The sequence below is a fragment of the Anguilla anguilla genome, chromosome 8 (genome assembly GCF_013347855.1).
Source record: "Anguilla anguilla isolate fAngAng1 chromosome 8, fAngAng1.pri, whole genome shotgun sequence".
NCBI lineage: Eukaryota > Metazoa > Chordata > Actinopteri > Anguilliformes > Anguillidae > Anguilla > Anguilla anguilla.
Genome location: NC_049208.1, coordinates 25,209,468 through 25,229,016, shown reverse-complemented (window position 1 = coordinate 25,229,016; position 19,549 = coordinate 25,209,468). Strand labels below are relative to the sequence as shown.

Below are 19,549 nucleotides of genomic sequence, written 5' to 3'. Positions count from 1 at the left end.
ACACATGGTCATCTCCACACCCAGAGTCCCGCTCCCACACACACACACACACACACACACCCAGAGTCCCACTCACACACACGTGCGCACACACACACACACACACACACACACACACACACACGTGAACACACATGTTCATCTCCACACCCAGAGTCCCACTCACACACACACAAACACACAAACGCACACACATGGTCAGTTCCACACCCAGAGTCCCACTCACACACACACAAACACACAAACGCACACACATGGTCAGCTCCACACCCAGAGTCCCGCTCACACACACACACAAGTGCACGCACATGGCCAGGCAGGATGGAGAGGGAACATTAATGCATTTCTCTGCTGGGCAAGCTGATTATTATTAATGTAGTTGCAGTAATTTTGTACACTGGTGTAATGGGTTTCATGAGTTTAATACATATTGTGATTCTTCATTGTTTGTATTCTCAATCAGTTGCTATGGCCATACAGCATTATGACAAGCATTCCAATAAAGCACATTGAATTAGAAAATTAGAATTTGAGAAAGGTTTTGGGTATAGTATTATGGGATTTAAACAGAAAAGGATTGTGGGTATAAAATTGGAGAAGAGAGAAATAGAGGAGTTTAAGAGCAGCAGGGTTGAAATGAAGTTGATAGATGGAAGTTGATAGTATGGTTTTTGTGTGAAACCTTTTATGTTGATACAGTACACATCAGAGAGCCATCCTATACATATTCAGGAAGCAGTATACATTCTGCAAGTGGAATAGAGGTATTTATCTACCTCTGCTTTGCAATAAGAATATTATTTTAGCATAGCACTACGTAGCACTACATTGCACTCATACATAGAAAATGTGTTACTGTGGGAAAGTGATTGTAGCTGTAAAACTGAATGTAAGAACCTAGGGATGTAAGATCAGAAAACAGATTGTGTGTTCCAGAAGCTGTGGTGTTACTCCTTAGAAAGGGTAGCTAATATAGACATGCAGCTGTGTGAGTGGATCATGTTTCAAACGTTAGATAATTGCATATACATGTACGGTTGGCATAGTCAAAACCACTCCTTGAGAATAAAATAATGTTTGTAAAGTGTTTATGTGAATACAATAATGCTTGTGTCTTAGGCCCTGTCATTGTGGGATTCTGGGTGTGATCACATGACAATACGTTTTAACCGAAAACCCTGTGAAAGTCCCAGGCCTCTATTCTAACATACGGTTAGAATTGTGCTTAGGGATAGGAAAAAGTTAAATATTCGGGTTGAGGAAAGTTTAGTTGTACAACCAGAAGCAAGGGGAATTGTAAGTGTAAGCATTAGTCCTTGATTTTTTTTCACAATAGCTTTATGTATTTTCATTTTTTTTTTCCTAAAAGAATGACTGAAAACAGCTTTCCTGCTATTTTTCTTGTGGAATTGAAAATGTGTATGTTGTTTTTCATCCATTTGTGTAGAAACATACCATATTTGAGATCACTCCCAGGTTTGGGCAAGTTTAGGATCATGTATAGAACACAGGTCAGGGTAAGTGTGAGGGTTCATGCACATTTAGGCTTCTGTGCAGGAGCGAAGGAAGGGATAGGGGTTAGTCACTCATTTGCATCACCAAAATGTTTTCATAATTGTAGCCTAATCTGATGTATTTTGATATTTTGTCAATTAAATAATTAAAAAAAAAAAAAAATGACTGGATTTCCTTGCACTCCTTTAGTGAACTGACAATATTTAATGGTAAATGGACTGCATTTATATAGCGCTTTACAATTGATGCCTCTCATACACACACCAATGGTGAAAGGCTGCCGTGCAAGGTACTAGTCAGCTTGTTGAGAACAATTAGGGGTTAGGTGTCTTGCTTAGGGACACTTTGACACGTCCAGGGCGGGGGATCGAACCGGCAACCCTCCGACTGCCAGACAACCGCTCTTACCTCCTGAGCTATGTCACCCCCATATTTAGGTTCTTTAAAATCAAAATGGAACTTCATATCACTGATAGCAGAAATATTTTGGGACCAGATGGACTTCCATGAAATACTCCAGCAGAAATAAGAGCTAGTGTTGATATTGAGCACAGGTAAACATGGCATGCAAACAGAAAACTGCTCTAGATTTCTGTATCGGAGTCAAAAGTACAACCTATTTAAAATGGAATGTACCAACCTAGGCAGCGCGTCACCTTTTACATAAAAGTTAGCTAGATTAATGTTGAAAAGTCAGTGCAGCAAATGAAGAAAACCTTGTGAGAAGGATTTTACTAGAAAAGTACCATCTTTATTCAAACACAGGCCAGTGCTGAATTTAAAAGTGCTTTAGCAAGTGGTCATGTGAGGCACTGTGAGGACAGTGGCCAGCAAACAACCCCAGGCAGAATGCTCCGTATAACCCCACCCCCCCTGGCAAAACTCAACACAATCAATAACAAATGACTTTTTGGGTTGTACCGACACCCACCACTCCTCAAATAAAACAGAAGCCCACACAACAGAAAGCTTTCCTGCAGTTGTCCCAGCAAGCAGCAGAGGGCGCTCAGCTCAGGCCAGTGTGACATAAGTGGCGTCGGTGGCCACGCCACAGTTGTTGTCCTTCATGGACATTAGCACATAGCCATCATTTCCCCAGTAAGTAGACCAGGAGTTCTTCACCAGCCAGTAAGGCTCCCCATTCAGGGCACCGTACCCCACTGCCAGCACTGCATGGTCAAGGTCCTCAGTCTTGTTGCCTAGGGAACCAGAGAACCGGGCCGTCACTGGATGAAGCACTGCAAAAATCAAAGAATTTAAGATTTGGGAAATGAATGAAAATAAATTGGACTTGGTCATTCTGAAAGGATATGGACACACATTGTGGGGGTGTGTGTGTGACTGTAAAAGGTGTGTGTGTGTGTGTGATTCTAAAAGGTGTGTGTGAGCGCAACGTTGTGTCGCTCAGCTCAGTAACGTTTTTGGGCGGGACTCACTGCAAGCGGGCTCAAAGTACACGCCGTTGTTGTAGAAGACGAAAGAGCGATGCCCAGCATCAATGCTGACCGCCACAGGACCCTGCTTGAACAGCGCCACCTTCAGGGCATTCGCATCACCAGAAGTCACGTTGGTGTAGCTCCGCATGCGTGCGGTCATCTCCGACTGGTTGTGGTGGCAGAAACCGTTCTGCAAGAACAGAGGTGAATGGTCAGCCAGGAGGGATCATGACGGGTTCTCCTGGTTCTATGGAACTTTACTCAAATTTCCCCAAGTTGTATTTTATGAAGACAAGCTCCTGCACATGAGCTGGGAGCAGTTTAGAGCAATGGGAAGACACAGCATTCCTTGTTATACTGAAAAGTTGCTTGAAACATGCGTTTGGGGTCAGGTCAGATATTTTAGAGCCACATGAGCCAGTGCTGGGTGTGTCATTAGCCAAAAGTCTGTGTCTGTAATGCTTTACCTCTAGAAATGCTGTGTTTTTTACTACGTACTACCGCTACACTGATGGCCTGTGGCATTACAGCATTGATTTCTGCACCAGAAGCAACCTAATTTCATAAAGATTATGAAACCATATATTACAAAACAATTTTCTTGAAATAAAGGACAACTGAATCAATTTCAACAATTGTATTTCTAAATTATAGCGCCTTTCTTATATAGGTTAAGGGAAAATGCATCAAGACATATTACAGGAACACTGAGAAAAGCTCAGTCTGCAGCATTCAATATGGTCAACCACAAGCTACTCATCTCCACTTTGGCTGAGATGGGCATTTATGAGTCTGTCCTTTCTTGGTTTGCTTCTGATCTTGCAGATCGTTCCTACCAGGTCACCTGGATGGGGTCTGTCTCTGCTCCTCATACTCTTGTTACAAGAGTCCCACAGGGATCTGTACTGGGGCCTCTGCTGTTCTCCATTAACACCAAATCTCTTGGTTCAGTCATGAATTCACACAGCTTCATTATCACTGCTATGCTGATGATACACAACTCAAAATGAGCCTGGGGGTGGTCCTGGATGACCAGCTGGACCTCAAGGAGCACATCAAGGCAATATCAGAGTCCTACAGAACCCTCCTGTACAACATCAGGAGGATTTGACCATACCTGACCACGTACTCCACCCAGCGAATTGTCCAGGCTATGGTGATCTCGCGTCATGTTTACTGCTACTCCCCCCTTTCAAGCCTGCCAGCCTGCGTCATGCAGCCACTACAGATGATTCAAAATGCTCGACTTGTCTTCCTATGTTCTCACATTTCACTCCCCTGCTTTGGTCACTCCACTGGCTACCAGTCGCTGCCAGAATCAGGTTCAAAGTCCCGACACTCGCCTACACTGCAGCTCACAGGACAGCCCTCACCTGCTTACAGGACATGATTCACTCCTACATGCCAGCTCGACCCCTCCGTTCTGCTGCAGCAGGGCGACTCGCACTCCCCGCCATCCGGGTGAATGGTTCTCGCTCGTGCCTACCATGGAGCTTCTCCACCCTAGCTCCCCAGTGGTGGAACAAACTCCCTGTTCCTCTACGAACCACTCAGTCATCAGCTTGAATGCAGCGAAGACACAACAAACATCTAAAATGGGAAAGAGCTGTTGTACGATTGACTGCACAAATAGATTCAATAAGAAATCGGAGCTATCTTTTTACAGACTGCCAAAAGCTAAAGAAAAGAGAAGCAGACGGATCGCTGCAATTCGCAGAAACAACTGGAATCCAGGCACCGAAACGTGGATTTGCGGTTGTCATTTTGTGTCAGGTAGGCTATGCTGGATTTTTGGGTAAAATCATACCTTAAGTTATGCACTGTATTGACTACTCATCAATTAAATATTTAGCATCTTTCATTTATATTCTGTGTAACTGTAAAGTTTTTGTCAGCATTTATTTAAAAAACATCCATGATGATGAGCCTTGTGTTCTACAAACAAAGGGGGGATGGTTAGATCGTATTAGCTAGCCAAGCATATAAATTATTAAGGTATGATTTTACCCAAAAATCCAACATACCTGACACAAAATAACAACCGCAAATCCACGTTTCAGTGCCTGGATTTGAGTTGTTTCTGCGAATAGCAGCGATGCAGCACCCACTGCCCTGCATGTTTTAGATGTCTCCCTGCTCCAACACACCTGATTCAAATGAATGGGCCGTTATCAGGCTTCTGCAGAGCTTGATGACGACCCATTAATTTGAATCAGGTGTGTTGGAGCAGGGAAACATCTAAAACATGTAGGGCAGTGGGTCCCCAGGACCAGGGTTGAGAAACACTGCTCTAGAGCACCCACAGAGATGGCGCCTATGACTAGGGGTGGGACATTTTACGATTTTATCAAAACAATTACAAGCTGATTTGTCCTTGTGTTTGCTTGAGTACCCTTTTTATATTTTTGAAATAATTATTGAGCCTAAAGCCTGTTTCACAGCAGAAGACCTATGTATCAGAGCATTTTCTCCAGCATAGGCTAGCTGGACAACATTTTTTGTTAAGATAAGCTTGTTTTGAACAGTTACCAGGCACGGCAATAGCCTTTCTGGCACCAAAGATGAGATTGTGGAGTGGTGGGGGGCTGGGGGACACGTTACTATTGCAATTAGGTGCAAAAAAACACATTAAAAATTTTTTTCAAATGTTCCCATTACATTTTTTCAAAAAGCTTAAGAATCTGCTGCAAATACTTATTTACTCCATTAAGCAATTACACCCCTAATAGAGTTTTTTCGGAGAATGCCATCAATCAATACTCACGTCCCTTTTCAGGGGTGGGGAATCTCCGGCCTGCGGGCCTTATACGGCCCTCCGGGCAATATCACATGGCCCGCTGGATATTTCCTATATTTGATATAGCCAGTAATATTTTTTTTTCTGTTTTGGGAAAAAAAAGTCGGTTATAAATTAGAATTTGGAAGGTGGTGCAACTCTTGACCGTGACCGCGGGGGAGGAGGGCCGGGGTAGAATGAATAGTCAGTAGATAGGTCAGAATGACAGCATCGCGCTTTGGGGACCTTATAATTAAAATTATTCCAACGCCGTAAATGCTATATCCTCCTCCTTCCACGACTTTCCTAAATACTTGCGCTTAAACTAACTGCGTTTTTAAAATGTGAAAAAATCGATTTAGTCAAGAAATACAGACAGTTCGAGCCATTTTCTTCACAACCCTCCCGACTATAGACAACAGGTGTGAAAGTGTCGCTGTCTACTCCAGCACGTCGTTCAGCTACTGAATAACCAGCCACTTGATACGAGTTTTTAAATAAATACTTATCGAAACTCACTTCGCACACAACACGAAATTCATTCACTGCAATTCGCTGCCACCGACATATTTTCAGGTTCACTGTAACGGTGACTTTGAATAAGGAAAAAGGTCCTCCATAAAGAAAGGAGGGATAATTCGTTATGACCAAATAAATTACTTCAACGATATTGCACTTTGTATTTCTTTCCATTCCATTTCCATTTTGTGTTTTGTCATGCACATTTTAGCTCTTTTCTCTCCGATACATTTTCTCGTAGCCTATATAATAAAACCGCTATAATTTATAAATACAAACGCTGATTTTTTTTCCTCCCCAGCTTTATATCTCACCTAAAAAGGGAAAAGCTGTCCATAGCAGGTTTAGCAACTAAAATTGATAGTTGTCTCTCTTATTTCAAGAAAATAGTTTTGCTACATATGATCTCAAAATCTTTAGCAAATGAAGTCATTAGCTAGTGCATAAAGTGATGCTGTAATGCTGGATATGTCTAACACCACTGCCAGCTCATGTGCAGGAGCTTGCCTTCACAAAATACAACTTGGGGAAATTTGAGTATGAGAGTATAATAGCTGAAGTAAGGTTTTGGCACAGCTGCTTTGCGATCCATAAAGACAACACACCGGCAGTGCCTCACAGGGTTTAGTAAAGCGTCTTTCATGTGGCCTAAAAGGGAGCTGGACAGTGTCACAAAAGCTAGTTACGTGTAAGTGAATGATCGCTAAAAGATTTTAATTGGATGATGAAACCATTGTCGGAATATGCGAAGGAATGTGCTCATTTGTTAGAGAAATTTAGTGAAAGATTTCAAGATGTGAAGGCAAAAGAACTGGATCTCAACATCTTTGCCACTCAATTTAATGTCAGTGTTGCTGATATGCCGGAGTGCATGCAATAAGATTAGTATATCATACGATGTCATCTTCACCTTCTGCAACCACTTCCTACCCAGCCCTTGTCACCTTTACCTTACAGCATTAATTCCAAAATAAACGTTAGTCCCCACCCCATTCTGAGTCCCAACCAATGGAGGAAAAGGAGGGGGAGGAGAGAACGTGCATAAAAGGTGGTTTCAAGGAGCTGAACTGAAGTAAACCAACTCAGCTAATATGCTTCATGGGATCCTGATTTAAAGAGACACTGTGAAAGAAACAGAATCAGATATGTCGATAATCAAGGTCCTACTGGCGGACACCTTCTCCATCTCCCTCTTCCTCATCTGCATCGCAGTGCTCTTCTTCATCCTCCTTTTAAAATCTTCGACTAAGTCCAGCGGCTACAAGTTCCCCCCGGGACCCAAACCCTGGCCCCTCATTGGCAACCTCAACATTCTCAATATGAACTTCCCTCAGAAAACCATGTGCGAGGTAAGACTGTGCCTCTCGGGCAATGGAAATCTCTGTGGGATGCATCAGCATTGGGGAAGCTGAACCAGGAGGGAAGTTGTTTGCCTTTGTTGGATGGAAATTTGAGACTTAACTAATCTGAGCCAAATAAATCAGACATGAAGGTTAATAAGTAGATGGTATACTACATATCACAAAGTAATAATGTTTAACAGGTGCACACTGGTCCAGAATGGGTCAGTTGTGCAGGTACACAAGTAACCTACGAATACATTAATATTTTACAGACAGAACTCGAATCCAGCAAACAGATACAACAGAGATTCTAAAAATATAGGTTTGGATATTGTCTAAAGAAAACTTTGTCTGAACAGTTTGTTTGAATTTCAATTCAGTGAGCAACGCTACCAGAGGCTAAATGATTATTTATCACAAATGCGAGTTAGCTAATTAGTAACACTTAGCAAATAACACCCTAAGCCAGGGGTGCACAACTCTGGCCCTGGTGGCCTGGGCTGCGTTCCAATCCAAATTAAAATGCTCCCTTCACTACTTTCCTTCAGTGGAGTGAGCCCTCCAGTAACGTATCGTATGATGTTTATGTGAGGGTGCCCTTCCCGAACGAGGGGAATGGTCAAGGGTAGGGATTCTGAGCGGTTTCAATTTGGAACACCCTCGCACTGGTTCTTCCTCACTCAAACATTCGTCAGCAGCAAAAAAGGATGGTTCCGTGGTTCACCTTTAGGGACATACACTACATTTCCAAAAGTATGTGGACACCTGAGCATTACACCCATATGTACTTGTTGAATTCCTCATTCGAAAACCATGGTCATTATATAGCGTTGCTGCTGTAACAACTACCTCTCCTCAGGGAAGGCTTTCCAGTAGATTTTGGAACATGACTGCAGGGATTTTCTTCCATTCAGCCACTTCAGCCATATCAATTCATCTTCTCAACTTACAATTTCTGAATGGCAAGGCTTTTGTGGGATTTAGTCTGCTTTGTGGACAACATTGACAGATTAATGTTTATATTCAATAAAACACACAATAACGAAGCCGACTGTATCCAAAACACAAACAATGCTAGTTCACTCCTGTAGGCTACCTGAGCTCAGTTAAATCTACAAGATACACTTACAGTCTGAGACTGTAGCTGGTGCTTATTCAAATGTCAGGTATAAGATATTATCAAATTAGTTCAATCATAAGATCATTTAGATAAGAGCAAAAGTTGGCACAAAATCCTGAAACAGACCAACCCTTTTTGTGTTCCTTAGGCCTAAGTGAAGAGTATCAGTAGCCAAATTTAACATAGAATTTCCATAGTTCATTAAACAATATGTGACCAATTTGCTATTGTAAGGTGTTGCGGCTACTTAACTCATTTAAAAAGACTGAAGGGTGTACAGACCAGAGGATCAATCATGATGGGGAGTTTGTCAGGTGTGCATAGAACTACAAAAGGGGAAATTCCAGGGGTCACAGAGAAAAGGTCCTGCCATACGTTTCTTTCATCCAATAACCAAATTCAGCCAGATTGTAACTTTGCATTGTGGCAAACACGCCTGCCACAGGCCACCGAAGTGGCTTTCCTTGGGGCCCTCCAGCACAGAGACACAGGGAGATGATGTTAAAACAGTCCACATTTATTCCACGAGGGTTTGGCAAGATGGTATAGCCAAATTGAGCAGATGTTAACGCAGTCATGACCGAAGCTGCCTGGTGTGGGTGGGGATGGCAGATTTAACCTGTGCGCAGTGATTACCTCACTACGCACAGGTGCAGCCACTCCTGTTCCTGGGTCCAATTAGCCTGGCCAATTATCTAATTCTTCACCAATTATCCAATTGGCCAGGTCTAATTAGCTTGACCCAGGGCAGGTGTGGCTGCTTAAACCAGCCATCCCCACACCACATGCATAATTTTTCTATCAACAATCTTTCACCAGTATGTTTCACAGAAAATAAACAAGGAACGTCCCAAAGCAGTGTTAAGAATATTTTTCTATATTCATTCCGCTAACTTGGTCCTGTTCCTTTATCTTGCCATACCTGCCATCCAAAAGATATTTGGTTTTATTTCTAATGTGTGCTTTTATTTAAGCTCAGTAAATGCCAAATCACTCACATCACAACTACAAAGGCATCTGTTGTTTGCATGAGTTACTTAACTGAAATTTAGAGAATGGTTTTGACCTCACTGAAGGACAGAGGCTAAAATGAGAGGATGGAACCCTCTCTGGCCAGTGTGCAGTGATGTGTGTCCCCTCCCCTCTTCTTCCTGCTGCTGCCTGCTTGATTATAATGGCAATTCTCACTCTCTCTCTCAACTGCAATCTCCTTTTTCCCCCACTTTCTCATTCGCTCCTTCCCAACCTCAATCTCGCTCTTCCATTCTTGTTCTCCACCAACTTCTACCCTTCCTTCTTTTCTCTCCCTCTCCACACTTCCAGCTAGCAGAGCAGTACGGGCCAGTGTTCACCTTCCACATGGGTAGGGAGAAGCATGTTGTTCTGACTGGATATGATGCTGTGAAGGAGGCCCTGGTGACCCAGGCAGATGACTTTGGGGAGAGGGGCTTGAATGCAATGAATTGGCACAATTTCAAGGGCAAGGGTGAGACTGCGCAAATGTACACTTTGAATCCAAATGACTACACACCTTAGAAGGGCAGTGCTGAGCAAGTGCACACTATGTATACATAATGTTTTTCACATGAAAATGGTTGATTTGTTTTATTGAACAAAGTTGTACAGGTCCCCACCATCCACCCCCACCCCTATATTTCTTTTTGATTTCAACATGCTTTCATGCGCATGCAAAGCATTTTGTTAAAACCCTTTTTCAATTTTTTGAATTCTTACTTCTGTAAGGCATGTTTTGCAAAAGTAACAATTGACATTTTTATATCACGTACATTCATACTAATGGAAACAAAGCTATTGACAGCATGCCACTGACACTGAGATTCACTGACACTGGGATACAGCACACACAGATCTCCTCCTTATACTGTTTGCATTGGCAGGCATCATATTTGGCGTGGGTGAGTCATGGAAGACCATGCGCCGCTTCACACTGTCCACTCTACGGGACTTTGGAATGGGCCGCAGCACTATCGAGGACCGCATCATAGAGGAGGCACAGCTGCTGCTGGAAGTCTTTACACAACACCAGGGTAAACCCTCCTCGAACCAGAATAAAAGTCTTTACACCAGGGTAAACCCTCCTCAGAAATAAATTTGGTAAATAGAAATAAATGTTTCATTTGGTAAGCTACGGCACAATAATTTGAAATACTACTCTCCAAAAATATATTAAACTATATTATTCCCAGGCGTTAATGACAAATAACAATAAGCATTTCTTCCGGGTTTTCGTGCTGACACAATGGCATCTTTGTTTCTCTTGACCATCAGTGAGGCTTTATTTATTTATTTATTTTTACACTTGACCTTTGACCATTAGAAGCCAAAAAGACCAAAAAAACAGGGTTAATAAAATAAGGTCATAATTGTATCTCTAATTGCAAAACACAATCAGCTTTTTGTCAGAACGAACAGGACAAGTGAATTCAATAACTCAAATTCTCTGGTAAAACAGCTGAATTGTGGTTGAGCATGATTATTCACCCGCAGGGCCCAAGCTCAGGAGTTACTTCACTAGTTATGTCACAAAATAGGCTTTAAAAGTCAGAATTCATTGGGTTTCATGGAAACCCTGTGACTGTATGGAATGGTCTTCTCTTGACTATTAAGGTGACATCATTCAAAAACAATTTTAGTAGTGAGTCTGTCTCTGGAGGAAATTGAATATGCCCTCTTAGGCAGCAGGCTAGGAATTGGTATAAATATGCATGCACTCGTGGATACAAACTTATGCTAACCTTTTTTTTTCTTCTGTTAATATTGTGTTCTGTGTATTGTTGTACTCTTGTTCGGCTTCCACTGAGGACCACATTGGAAAGAAATGCGTTTCTCTGGGATGTCCTCTTGCCTGTACTTTTTATACCCTAATATAAAAAATACCAATCCATAAGAAATCCAATCCAAAGTCAATCTCACTTAATTTTTGTGTCCTTGTTTCAAAACAAATTTGATACCAGGAGTATGTGCCAATTTATGTATTTATTTTTTGTAAAACAGCAATTATTTAAATGTTGTAGTTTATCTAAATCTTGAAAGATCTAGCTGAAACACATTATGGTATTGGCTGGTTGACTTAGAGTCAATATGAAATAAAGTCCTTAAACATAATACCTGCGATTTACAGTCACATCCAGGTTGGAAAAGCAGAAACGTCACTTAGGTTGATGTCCGTAGATGTCACTACGCTAACATACCAGGTCATTACAAATATGAAATCGATCTAAACATTGTCATTGAATGAGCAGTAGGTTTCAGCAACCGATAATACAAATGTTATGAACCTCTTGGGTAATCTATGTTACGTTCTCTTCTTCTCCCAAAAAGGCAAGCCTTTCAACGTCACTACACCCATGAACTCTGCCGTTTCCAACATTATCTGCGTGCTGGTGTTCGGTAATCGTTTTCAGTATGATGACCCGCAGTTCCTTCGTCTGCAGCAGATGGTCAGTGAGAATATCCGACTGTCAGCCAGCCCTATGTCACAGGTATGTGTTTAATGTCAGATCCCTCACCCCTGGCCTACTGCACGGACAAAAAAACAACCCCAAGTATCCAAAACTGAAAAAGGACATGTAACCATTAAATCTCATTACATTACAGGCATTTAGCATACACTCTTATCCAGAGCGACTTATATAATCTACCTTCACCAGGATTGTCACACCACCAGGGCAGGAACGCTTCAGAGAATAAATGCCAGTGTCGAGCTGTGACGTTAAAAGATTTGAATTTACTATATAGCATGCTATCATTTTTACCAAATTGTATGATTGTTTTTGCCACATTTTAGAAATACTGCATTACGTGCTAGCTGGAAAATGATCTTGGTGTCTGAAACGAAAGAGGGTGTTCTCATCATCACTTTACATAAGCTTGGAAATGTTTGCCAGCACCTAAATGATCACAGAAGGAGTACTGATCTCAGATCAGTTCTGCCATTTAGCTTATGGTGGATGTGCTTAGAAAATGGTTGGGGAAACCTGATCAGAGATCAGCACTCCTACTCAAAGATGCTTCATAAATATGGGCCCGGGTCCATTATTCATTGTAGTTACAACTTGAATCATTTGCTCTTACTGATCTGACTGATCATACCTTGCTGAATACAGTCTCTGTGTCCATGTCTCTCTACTTACAGATATATAATGCATTCCCTGTACCAATATTCCGGATAGGTGATATCAGAAAGATTGCGAAGAACAGAATAGAGAGCAGCTCTTACTTTAGAAAAGTTTACAAGCAGCGCAAAGAAGAACACGACAGCAACGACGTGAGGAGCTTCATCGACCGCTTCATCGTCAAGCAAAATGAGGTCTGATTGAAGCCTGAGAGACAGTTCAGCACAGTAGATTTAACATATCGTGCACATAACAAATTCAGAACAAAGCATCTTTGTGGTCTCAAACTCATTGCCATGGAGGACCATGTGTATGCAGGTTTTCATTCCAACCAATTAATGCTTTCTTAATAGAGTCCAATCACTCATTCAGTCATATGCATTTAACTGCATTGAAGCACAGAATATAAGCAAATTTTTATTTAGACAATGCGGGTCACCATAGACATCGGGTCACCATTATGTGCAAACTTACATCCCTAATTCAGCAAATAATTGAACTAATTATGTAATTATATAATAAGATCTGAGGCTGGAATAAAAACCAGCATACACACGGCCATCCATGGCACTGAGTTTGAGACCACCAAACGGTTCCAATGACCAAAAGAAAAAGGCAAGAGAAAGTACTGTGTTCATCAAGAGAGCAAAAGGAGCTGGAAAAGGAAATATACTCTGTGCGGGCATTGGAAAATAGCCGATTTACTCAAAGACTAGCCACTGTAAGAGCAACAGGGAATCAGTCACTGCAGGGCAGGTTATTTCAAACTGTTACCACAGTTTCATACCCTTAATATAAGTTTGAACCTAAAATTCTCATGATTATCATTAGTCTGACATGAACAAATCTGTAAGGCAGGGTTACTCAAATATGGCCAGCAGTATTGCTGGTTTTTATTCTTACCCTCTAATCTGGGCTGATTTCAACCTGGTGGGAGTTAAACCTTCGGCCAATCAGTGACACTAATCAATCAGTTAATTCTGGTAGAATGGAAAACTACTGGCATCGTGGGCCAGATTTGAGGGTCCCTGGTCTAAGGTGTCCTTTTTGCCAGTTGCCTCTCAAGCAGCTTCTTTGCTGGGAATGTTAATGAAATGTGAAGCATCTGAAGGGCTGAGAGCTGCGGTCTTGTCTTCCCTGTCCTTACAGGAGCACAAGAACCCCCACACTTTTTTTGAGGAGGAGAACATGGTGCTGACTGTATCAAACCTGTTTGGTGCAGGAACAGAGACCACATCCACCACCCTCCGCTGGGGTCTCCTGTTCATGATGAAGTACCCCCATATTCAGGGTGCGTCCTGACCACAAACTGCCCGCCCAGTATGACGCCAGCTTAAAAAAAAAAAAAAAAAAAACTGTTTACAATTGCTGTGATGGCCCAGTGGTGTGTCCATACCAGACTCACCACTGCAACTTTGGGCTAGGTCCCAGGGTTTATCCTTGAGAACCTTGTGGATTTCTACAATAGCAGGGCACACGTTTAAAATTTTACGCTTTAAGCAGATGCTTTCAGCCAGTTCAACTTACCAATGGTGATGTGGATTGCTGGCAACAGATCTCGATTTGTGCTTCGGGTCCAACTCAATTTATTTGGGATTGATCTTTTTACAGAGAACTGTGATAGAGAAGCTTTGCAGAGAGACAGAAGTAAAATTAGGCAGACACTAGGCCTGAACCCCCCAAAATAAGCTATTGAGTTAACAACTCTCCAGTGGGGAGAAAAACACTCCCCAAAAGGTGAACTCTCAGAAGGAACCCAGCTACAGAGGGGGAGGCCATCCTCCTCTGTCTTGCCCGATGTAAAGTAAGAGTAGAATGGATGGCAACAGAAATGTAATGAGGCATCTACCACAGCAAATAATCAAATGGGCTGAGCAGGTTATGATCTGAGGCAGTAAACAAGCTGGTAATTAGGTCCTAATAAAAAGATGTATAAAAGATGTATAAACAGCACAGCATGACAAAATTCCCAACCTTTTTGTCACTCTGCAATCAAAAGTAGTCAACATGTTTACATTTGAAGGTTGAAGTGGATGAGTGAAAAATGCAAAGTTTATTTTACCCTTTGTACTTCAATTTGATCCTGTGTTTACTGTAATAGTGATACATACCTGTATTTATTCTAGTCAAAGTTGTAATGATAGCATTTTAATATTATATGGGTAAAATTGATTTGTGTTACGGGTGGGTCACGAGAAACTCTCAAACGCTGCAGGTGGGTCACAAAAAACTTTGCGACCCTCTGCTATATAGCACAGTATAAAACACCATAAACTACACTTTTAGCCTGTGTTAACCTACAGATGAAACACAACACAATGTTCACACCTTGGTGAGCACGCTCACCTAGAAAAACAAATTCAGACATGACTCAAAACTAAATAAAATAATACTGCAGAGGTTGCCGTGATATGATCTTTTAATGGTTCGTGACCTCCCTCTCTCCTTCTCCCCTTCTCCCTAACAGAGAAGGTACAGGCTGAGATAGAGAACGTGATTGGCAGAGAGCGCCCCCCGCGGGTCGATGACCGCAAGCGCATGCCATACACAGACGCGGTGGTGCACGAGACCCAGCGCTTCGGGAATATAGTTCCAAATAACCTGCTCCACGAGACGAGAACGGACACCACCTTCAGGGGCTACCACATCCCAAAGGTCAGCTCAGAACTGTGCTCTGCACTGCACCCAGGGGAAAATCATTCAAAATGGCCTCTACGTTTTAACCAAATGTGGTTGCCTCTGCCTTCCAGAAATGGCTTAGCTATTTGAAGCTTGTTTTATTGGATACAACTGAACAAAGTCTGATGCTGTAGTGGTTTTCTATTATGTTTGCATTACTTGAGTACGTAGTTGAAACCAGACCAGATACATAAGCTTTTGTTCAATTTTATCAAATGTATTTGATAGTCCACTTTGCCACAATACCACTAACTTAACAGGGTAAATCATTAAAGGGTTGGTAGATGTGCAGCAATTATAACAAACTCATGAATCAGTCAGGGCCAGTTATAATGTTCTTAGGAAATTACATTCATCCAAAAGACACACGGCAAATCATCATGCCTCCTTAAATGTCCAGTAATTTATTAATTCCTCAACAAACAATTCAACTCAATCCAACATCCCAACCACATTTTCTAAGAATGTCAAAATGTCTCCATAAAAGCTACTCATTAAGTCCATAAATTCACCTCAAGAAAAACAGAACTTCCAATGTCCAAAAGTAACAAAAAAAAAAAACAAAGAACAAAACTAACCCAACTGTGAAGCACAGCAGTGCATTGCAAAAGCCATTTTCTTGCTCACCCAACACATTATCCTTGGTGGGATTTGCTGGAAGATCCTTGCTTTTTTAAAAGAAATGAAGTCCAAATGCCAAACCGTGCAGAAATAGTTACAGTAGGTTACTGCAAAGGCTTTTTTCTGTGCCCTCTATGGACCCTAGTGCACCCTGTATTTTCACAAAGTGGTCAGTCAATTAGCAATGGAGTTTCTCACCTGCACCATTATCAGCCATTTTAGATCCCCCCTGGGCACCATTTTAGATTACCTTTATCTATTTCCCTTTTGCGTCCATTTTGTTTCATTTTGTCAGTTCCTCCCCGTCACCATCTTGAGAAGGTCTATGATACCCTCTACCTTTTTAAGGACCAAATGGCATTTTTATGCTATTAGATGGCACACATGAAAAAATCTATAAGAACAACAATAGATCCATATAAAGAAGCAATGGCTACCTTGCAAGGATTTTAACAAAAGCACCAGAGCATATACTGTATTATGCTCACCCTTACATTCTTTGACACCTAGGGCTCATTCCAATCGCTTATTTTATCCTTCCTTGCTTCCTTTTCTTGCCTTCTTTTCTAGTATGGAAAACTAAATGGGTCAAAAATATGTGAAATTGATGTTAATTCCCGATTCCAGACGTCAATTTCACTTATTTTTTTTACCCATTTGGCCTTCCATATTAGGAAAGGACACAGGGAAAGAAAGCAAGGAAGGATAAAACAGAAGGAAAAAAAGTTGTGTTTACAGTGGCTGTCGTCCTCACAGCAAGAAGGTTGTGGGTTCAAATCTCGGCTTGGGGCCTTTCTGTCTGGAATTTGCATGTTCTCTACGTGTCCGTGTGGGTTTCCTCTGGTTACTCTGGTTTCCTCCCACAGTACAAAGACATGCAGGTAGGCTAATTGGAGACTCTAAATTGCCCACAGGTATGAGTGTGTGAGTGAATGGTGTGTGTGCCCTGCGATAGATTGGCGGCCTGTCCAGGGTGTAATCCTGCCTCTCGCCCAATGCACACTGGGATAGGCTCCAGCACCCCCCACAACTCTGCTCAGAATGAGTAGGTATAGATAGATAGTAGGTATAGATATTGAATGTATGGATTTCAACCTTTCTTCATTTACATTTAAATCAAAACATATTATATTTAGTTGACTCCATACAGATGAGCCAACTTAATTATCTGAAAGCACACTGAGCAATTGCATACCAGGGACATTTGAGTGTTAAAACGGCAGGAGCAGTGGACATGACTTTGATCCTGGAATCATGTGACTACTCTCCATGGGCCACAGAGGAGGAGGAGGAGGTCAGTTCTGTGTTGCCATGGCAGTACAAGCTAACATTCCAAATCTTTTCCTATCCAGGGCACCCCGGTCATTCCATTACTCACCTCCGTGCTGTATGATAAGACGCAGTGGCAGACTCCACACCAGTTCAACCCCGGACACTTCCTGGACGCAGAGGGCCGCTTTGTTAAGAACGATGCTTTCATGCCCTTCTCGGCCGGTCAGTGCTCCTTTGCCACAGAGACGTGCATTTCAAACGAATAACCTCACGCTGCAATTTCCCGGAGGTCAACAGTCCCTTCTCACTGTTTCTCTCCCCACAGGGCGGAGAATATGCGTTGGGGAGACCCTGGCCAAGATGGAGCTTTTCCTCTTCTTCACCAGCTTCCTACAGAGATTCACATTCAAACCCCCTCCAGGTGTCTTGCCTGAGGATTTGGACATTTCGCCATGTCCAGGGGTGACCTCTTCACCCGTACCCTATAAGCTCTGCGCCATCAGCCGCTGACACTCAACACTTCAACACTCTGGAACAGAAAGACTGCGGCTGAATGGGAGCGCGAATGTGAAGTGCACAGCTTATTGTCACATGGCCAGCTCCACACCCACAGTCCCACTCACACACACACACACACACACACCCACCCAGAGTCACACTCACACACACACACACACACACCCAGAGTCCCACTCACACACACACACCCAGGGTCCCGCTCACACACACACACAAGTGCACACACATGGCCAGGCAGGATGGAGAGGGAACATTAATGCATTTCTCTGCTGGACAAGCTGATTATTATTAAAGTAGTTGCAGTAATTTTGTACACTGGTGTAATGGGTTTCATGAGTTTAATGCATATTGTGATTCTTCATTGTTTGTATTCTCAATCAGTTGCTATGGCCATACAGCTTTATGGCAAGCATTCCAATAAAGCACGTTGAATTAATAAATTAGAATTTGAGAAAGGTTTTGGGTATAGTATTATGGGATTTAAACAGAAAAGGATTGTGGGTATAAAAGTGGAGAAGACAGAAATAAAGAGGAAATTAAGAGTGGCAGGGTTGAAATGAAGTTGATAGATGTAAGTTGATAGTATGGTTTCTGTGTGCAACCTTGTATTTTGATACAGTACACATCAGAGAGCCATCCTATACATATGCAGGAAGCAGTATACATTCTGCAAGTGGAATAGAGGTGTTTATCTACCTCTGCTTTGTAATAAGAATATTATTTTAGCATAGCACTACGTAGCACTACATTGCACTGTCTCATACATAGAAAATGTGCTACTGTGGGAAAGTGATTGTAGCTGTAAAACTGAATGTAAGAAACTAGGGATGTAAGATCAGAAAACAGATTGTGGGTTCCAGGCCTATATTCTAACATACGGTTAGAATTGTGCTTAGGGATAGGAAAAAGTTAAGTATTAGGGTTGAGGAAAGTTTAGTTGTACAACCAGAAGCAAGGGGAATTGTAAGCGTAAGCATTAGTCTTTGATTTGGATGCTCAATTTTTTTTTCCACAATAGCTTTATGTATTTTCATTTGTTTTAAGGCATATTTTTTTTTTTTCTAAAAGAATTACTGAAAACAGCTTTCCTGCTATTTTTCTTGTGGAATTGAAAATGTGTATGTTGTTTTTCATCCATTTGTGTAGAAACATACCATATTTGAGATCATTCCCAGGTTGTGGCAAGTTTAGGGTCATGTATAGAACACGGGTCAGGGTAAGTGTGAGGGTTCATGCACATTTAGGTTTCTGTGCAGGAGCGAAGGAAGGGATAAGGGTTAGTCACTCATTTGCATCACCAAAATGTTTTCATAATTGCAGCCTAATCTGATGTATTTTGATATTTTGTCAATTAAATACATTTAAAAAAAATAATTGACTGGATTTCCTTGCACTCCTTTACTGAACTGACAATATTTAGGTTCTTTAAAATAAAAATGGAACTTCATATCACTGATAGCTGAAATTTTTTGGGACCAGATGGACTTCCATGAAATACCCCAGCAGAAATAAGAGCCAGTGTTGATATTGAGCACAGGTAAACATGGCATGCAAACAGAAAACTGCTCTACATTTCTGTATCGGAGTCAAAAGTACAACCTATTTAAAATGGA

At 41.8% G+C, this 19,549-nt stretch overlaps 2 protein-coding genes across 3 annotated transcripts; one reads left to right on the top strand and one right to left on the bottom strand.

The window, feature by feature from the left end:
* Positions 1-2,244: 2,244 nt before the first annotated feature.
* On the bottom strand, positions 2,245-16,372 carry LOC118233254 (digestive cysteine proteinase 1-like). Of its 2 annotated transcripts, XM_035428747.1 has the most exons (4): positions 16,344-16,372; positions 16,152-16,192; positions 2,952-3,141; positions 2,245-2,714 (listed from the first exon to the last, which is right to left on the bottom strand). In XM_035428747.1, the coding sequence occupies exons 1-4, from the start codon at positions 16,360-16,362 to the stop codon at positions 2,527-2,529; spliced, it is 438 nt and encodes a 145-aa protein (XP_035284638.1). In that variant the 5' UTR covers positions 16,363-16,372; the 3' UTR covers positions 2,245-2,526. The 2 variants fall into 2 exon arrangements, with proteins under 2 accessions (XP_035284638.1, XP_035284639.1); XM_035428748.1 differs by lacking the exons at positions 16,152-16,192; positions 16,344-16,372 and adding an exon at positions 14,373-14,444 and having other exon boundaries at positions 2,245-2,753.
* On the top strand, positions 7,322-19,310 carry LOC118233249 (cytochrome P450 2K1-like). The gene is made up of 9 exons (XM_035428742.1): positions 7,322-7,595; positions 10,033-10,195; positions 10,608-10,757; positions 12,052-12,212; positions 12,866-13,039; positions 13,995-14,136; positions 15,313-15,500; positions 17,498-17,639; positions 17,743-19,310. Exons 1-9 carry the CDS (start codon positions 7,392-7,394, stop codon positions 17,925-17,927), a joined length of 1,509 nt encoding a protein of 502 aa, XP_035284633.1. The 5' UTR covers positions 7,322-7,391; the 3' UTR covers positions 17,928-19,310.
* Positions 19,311-19,549: the final 239 nt, after the last annotated feature.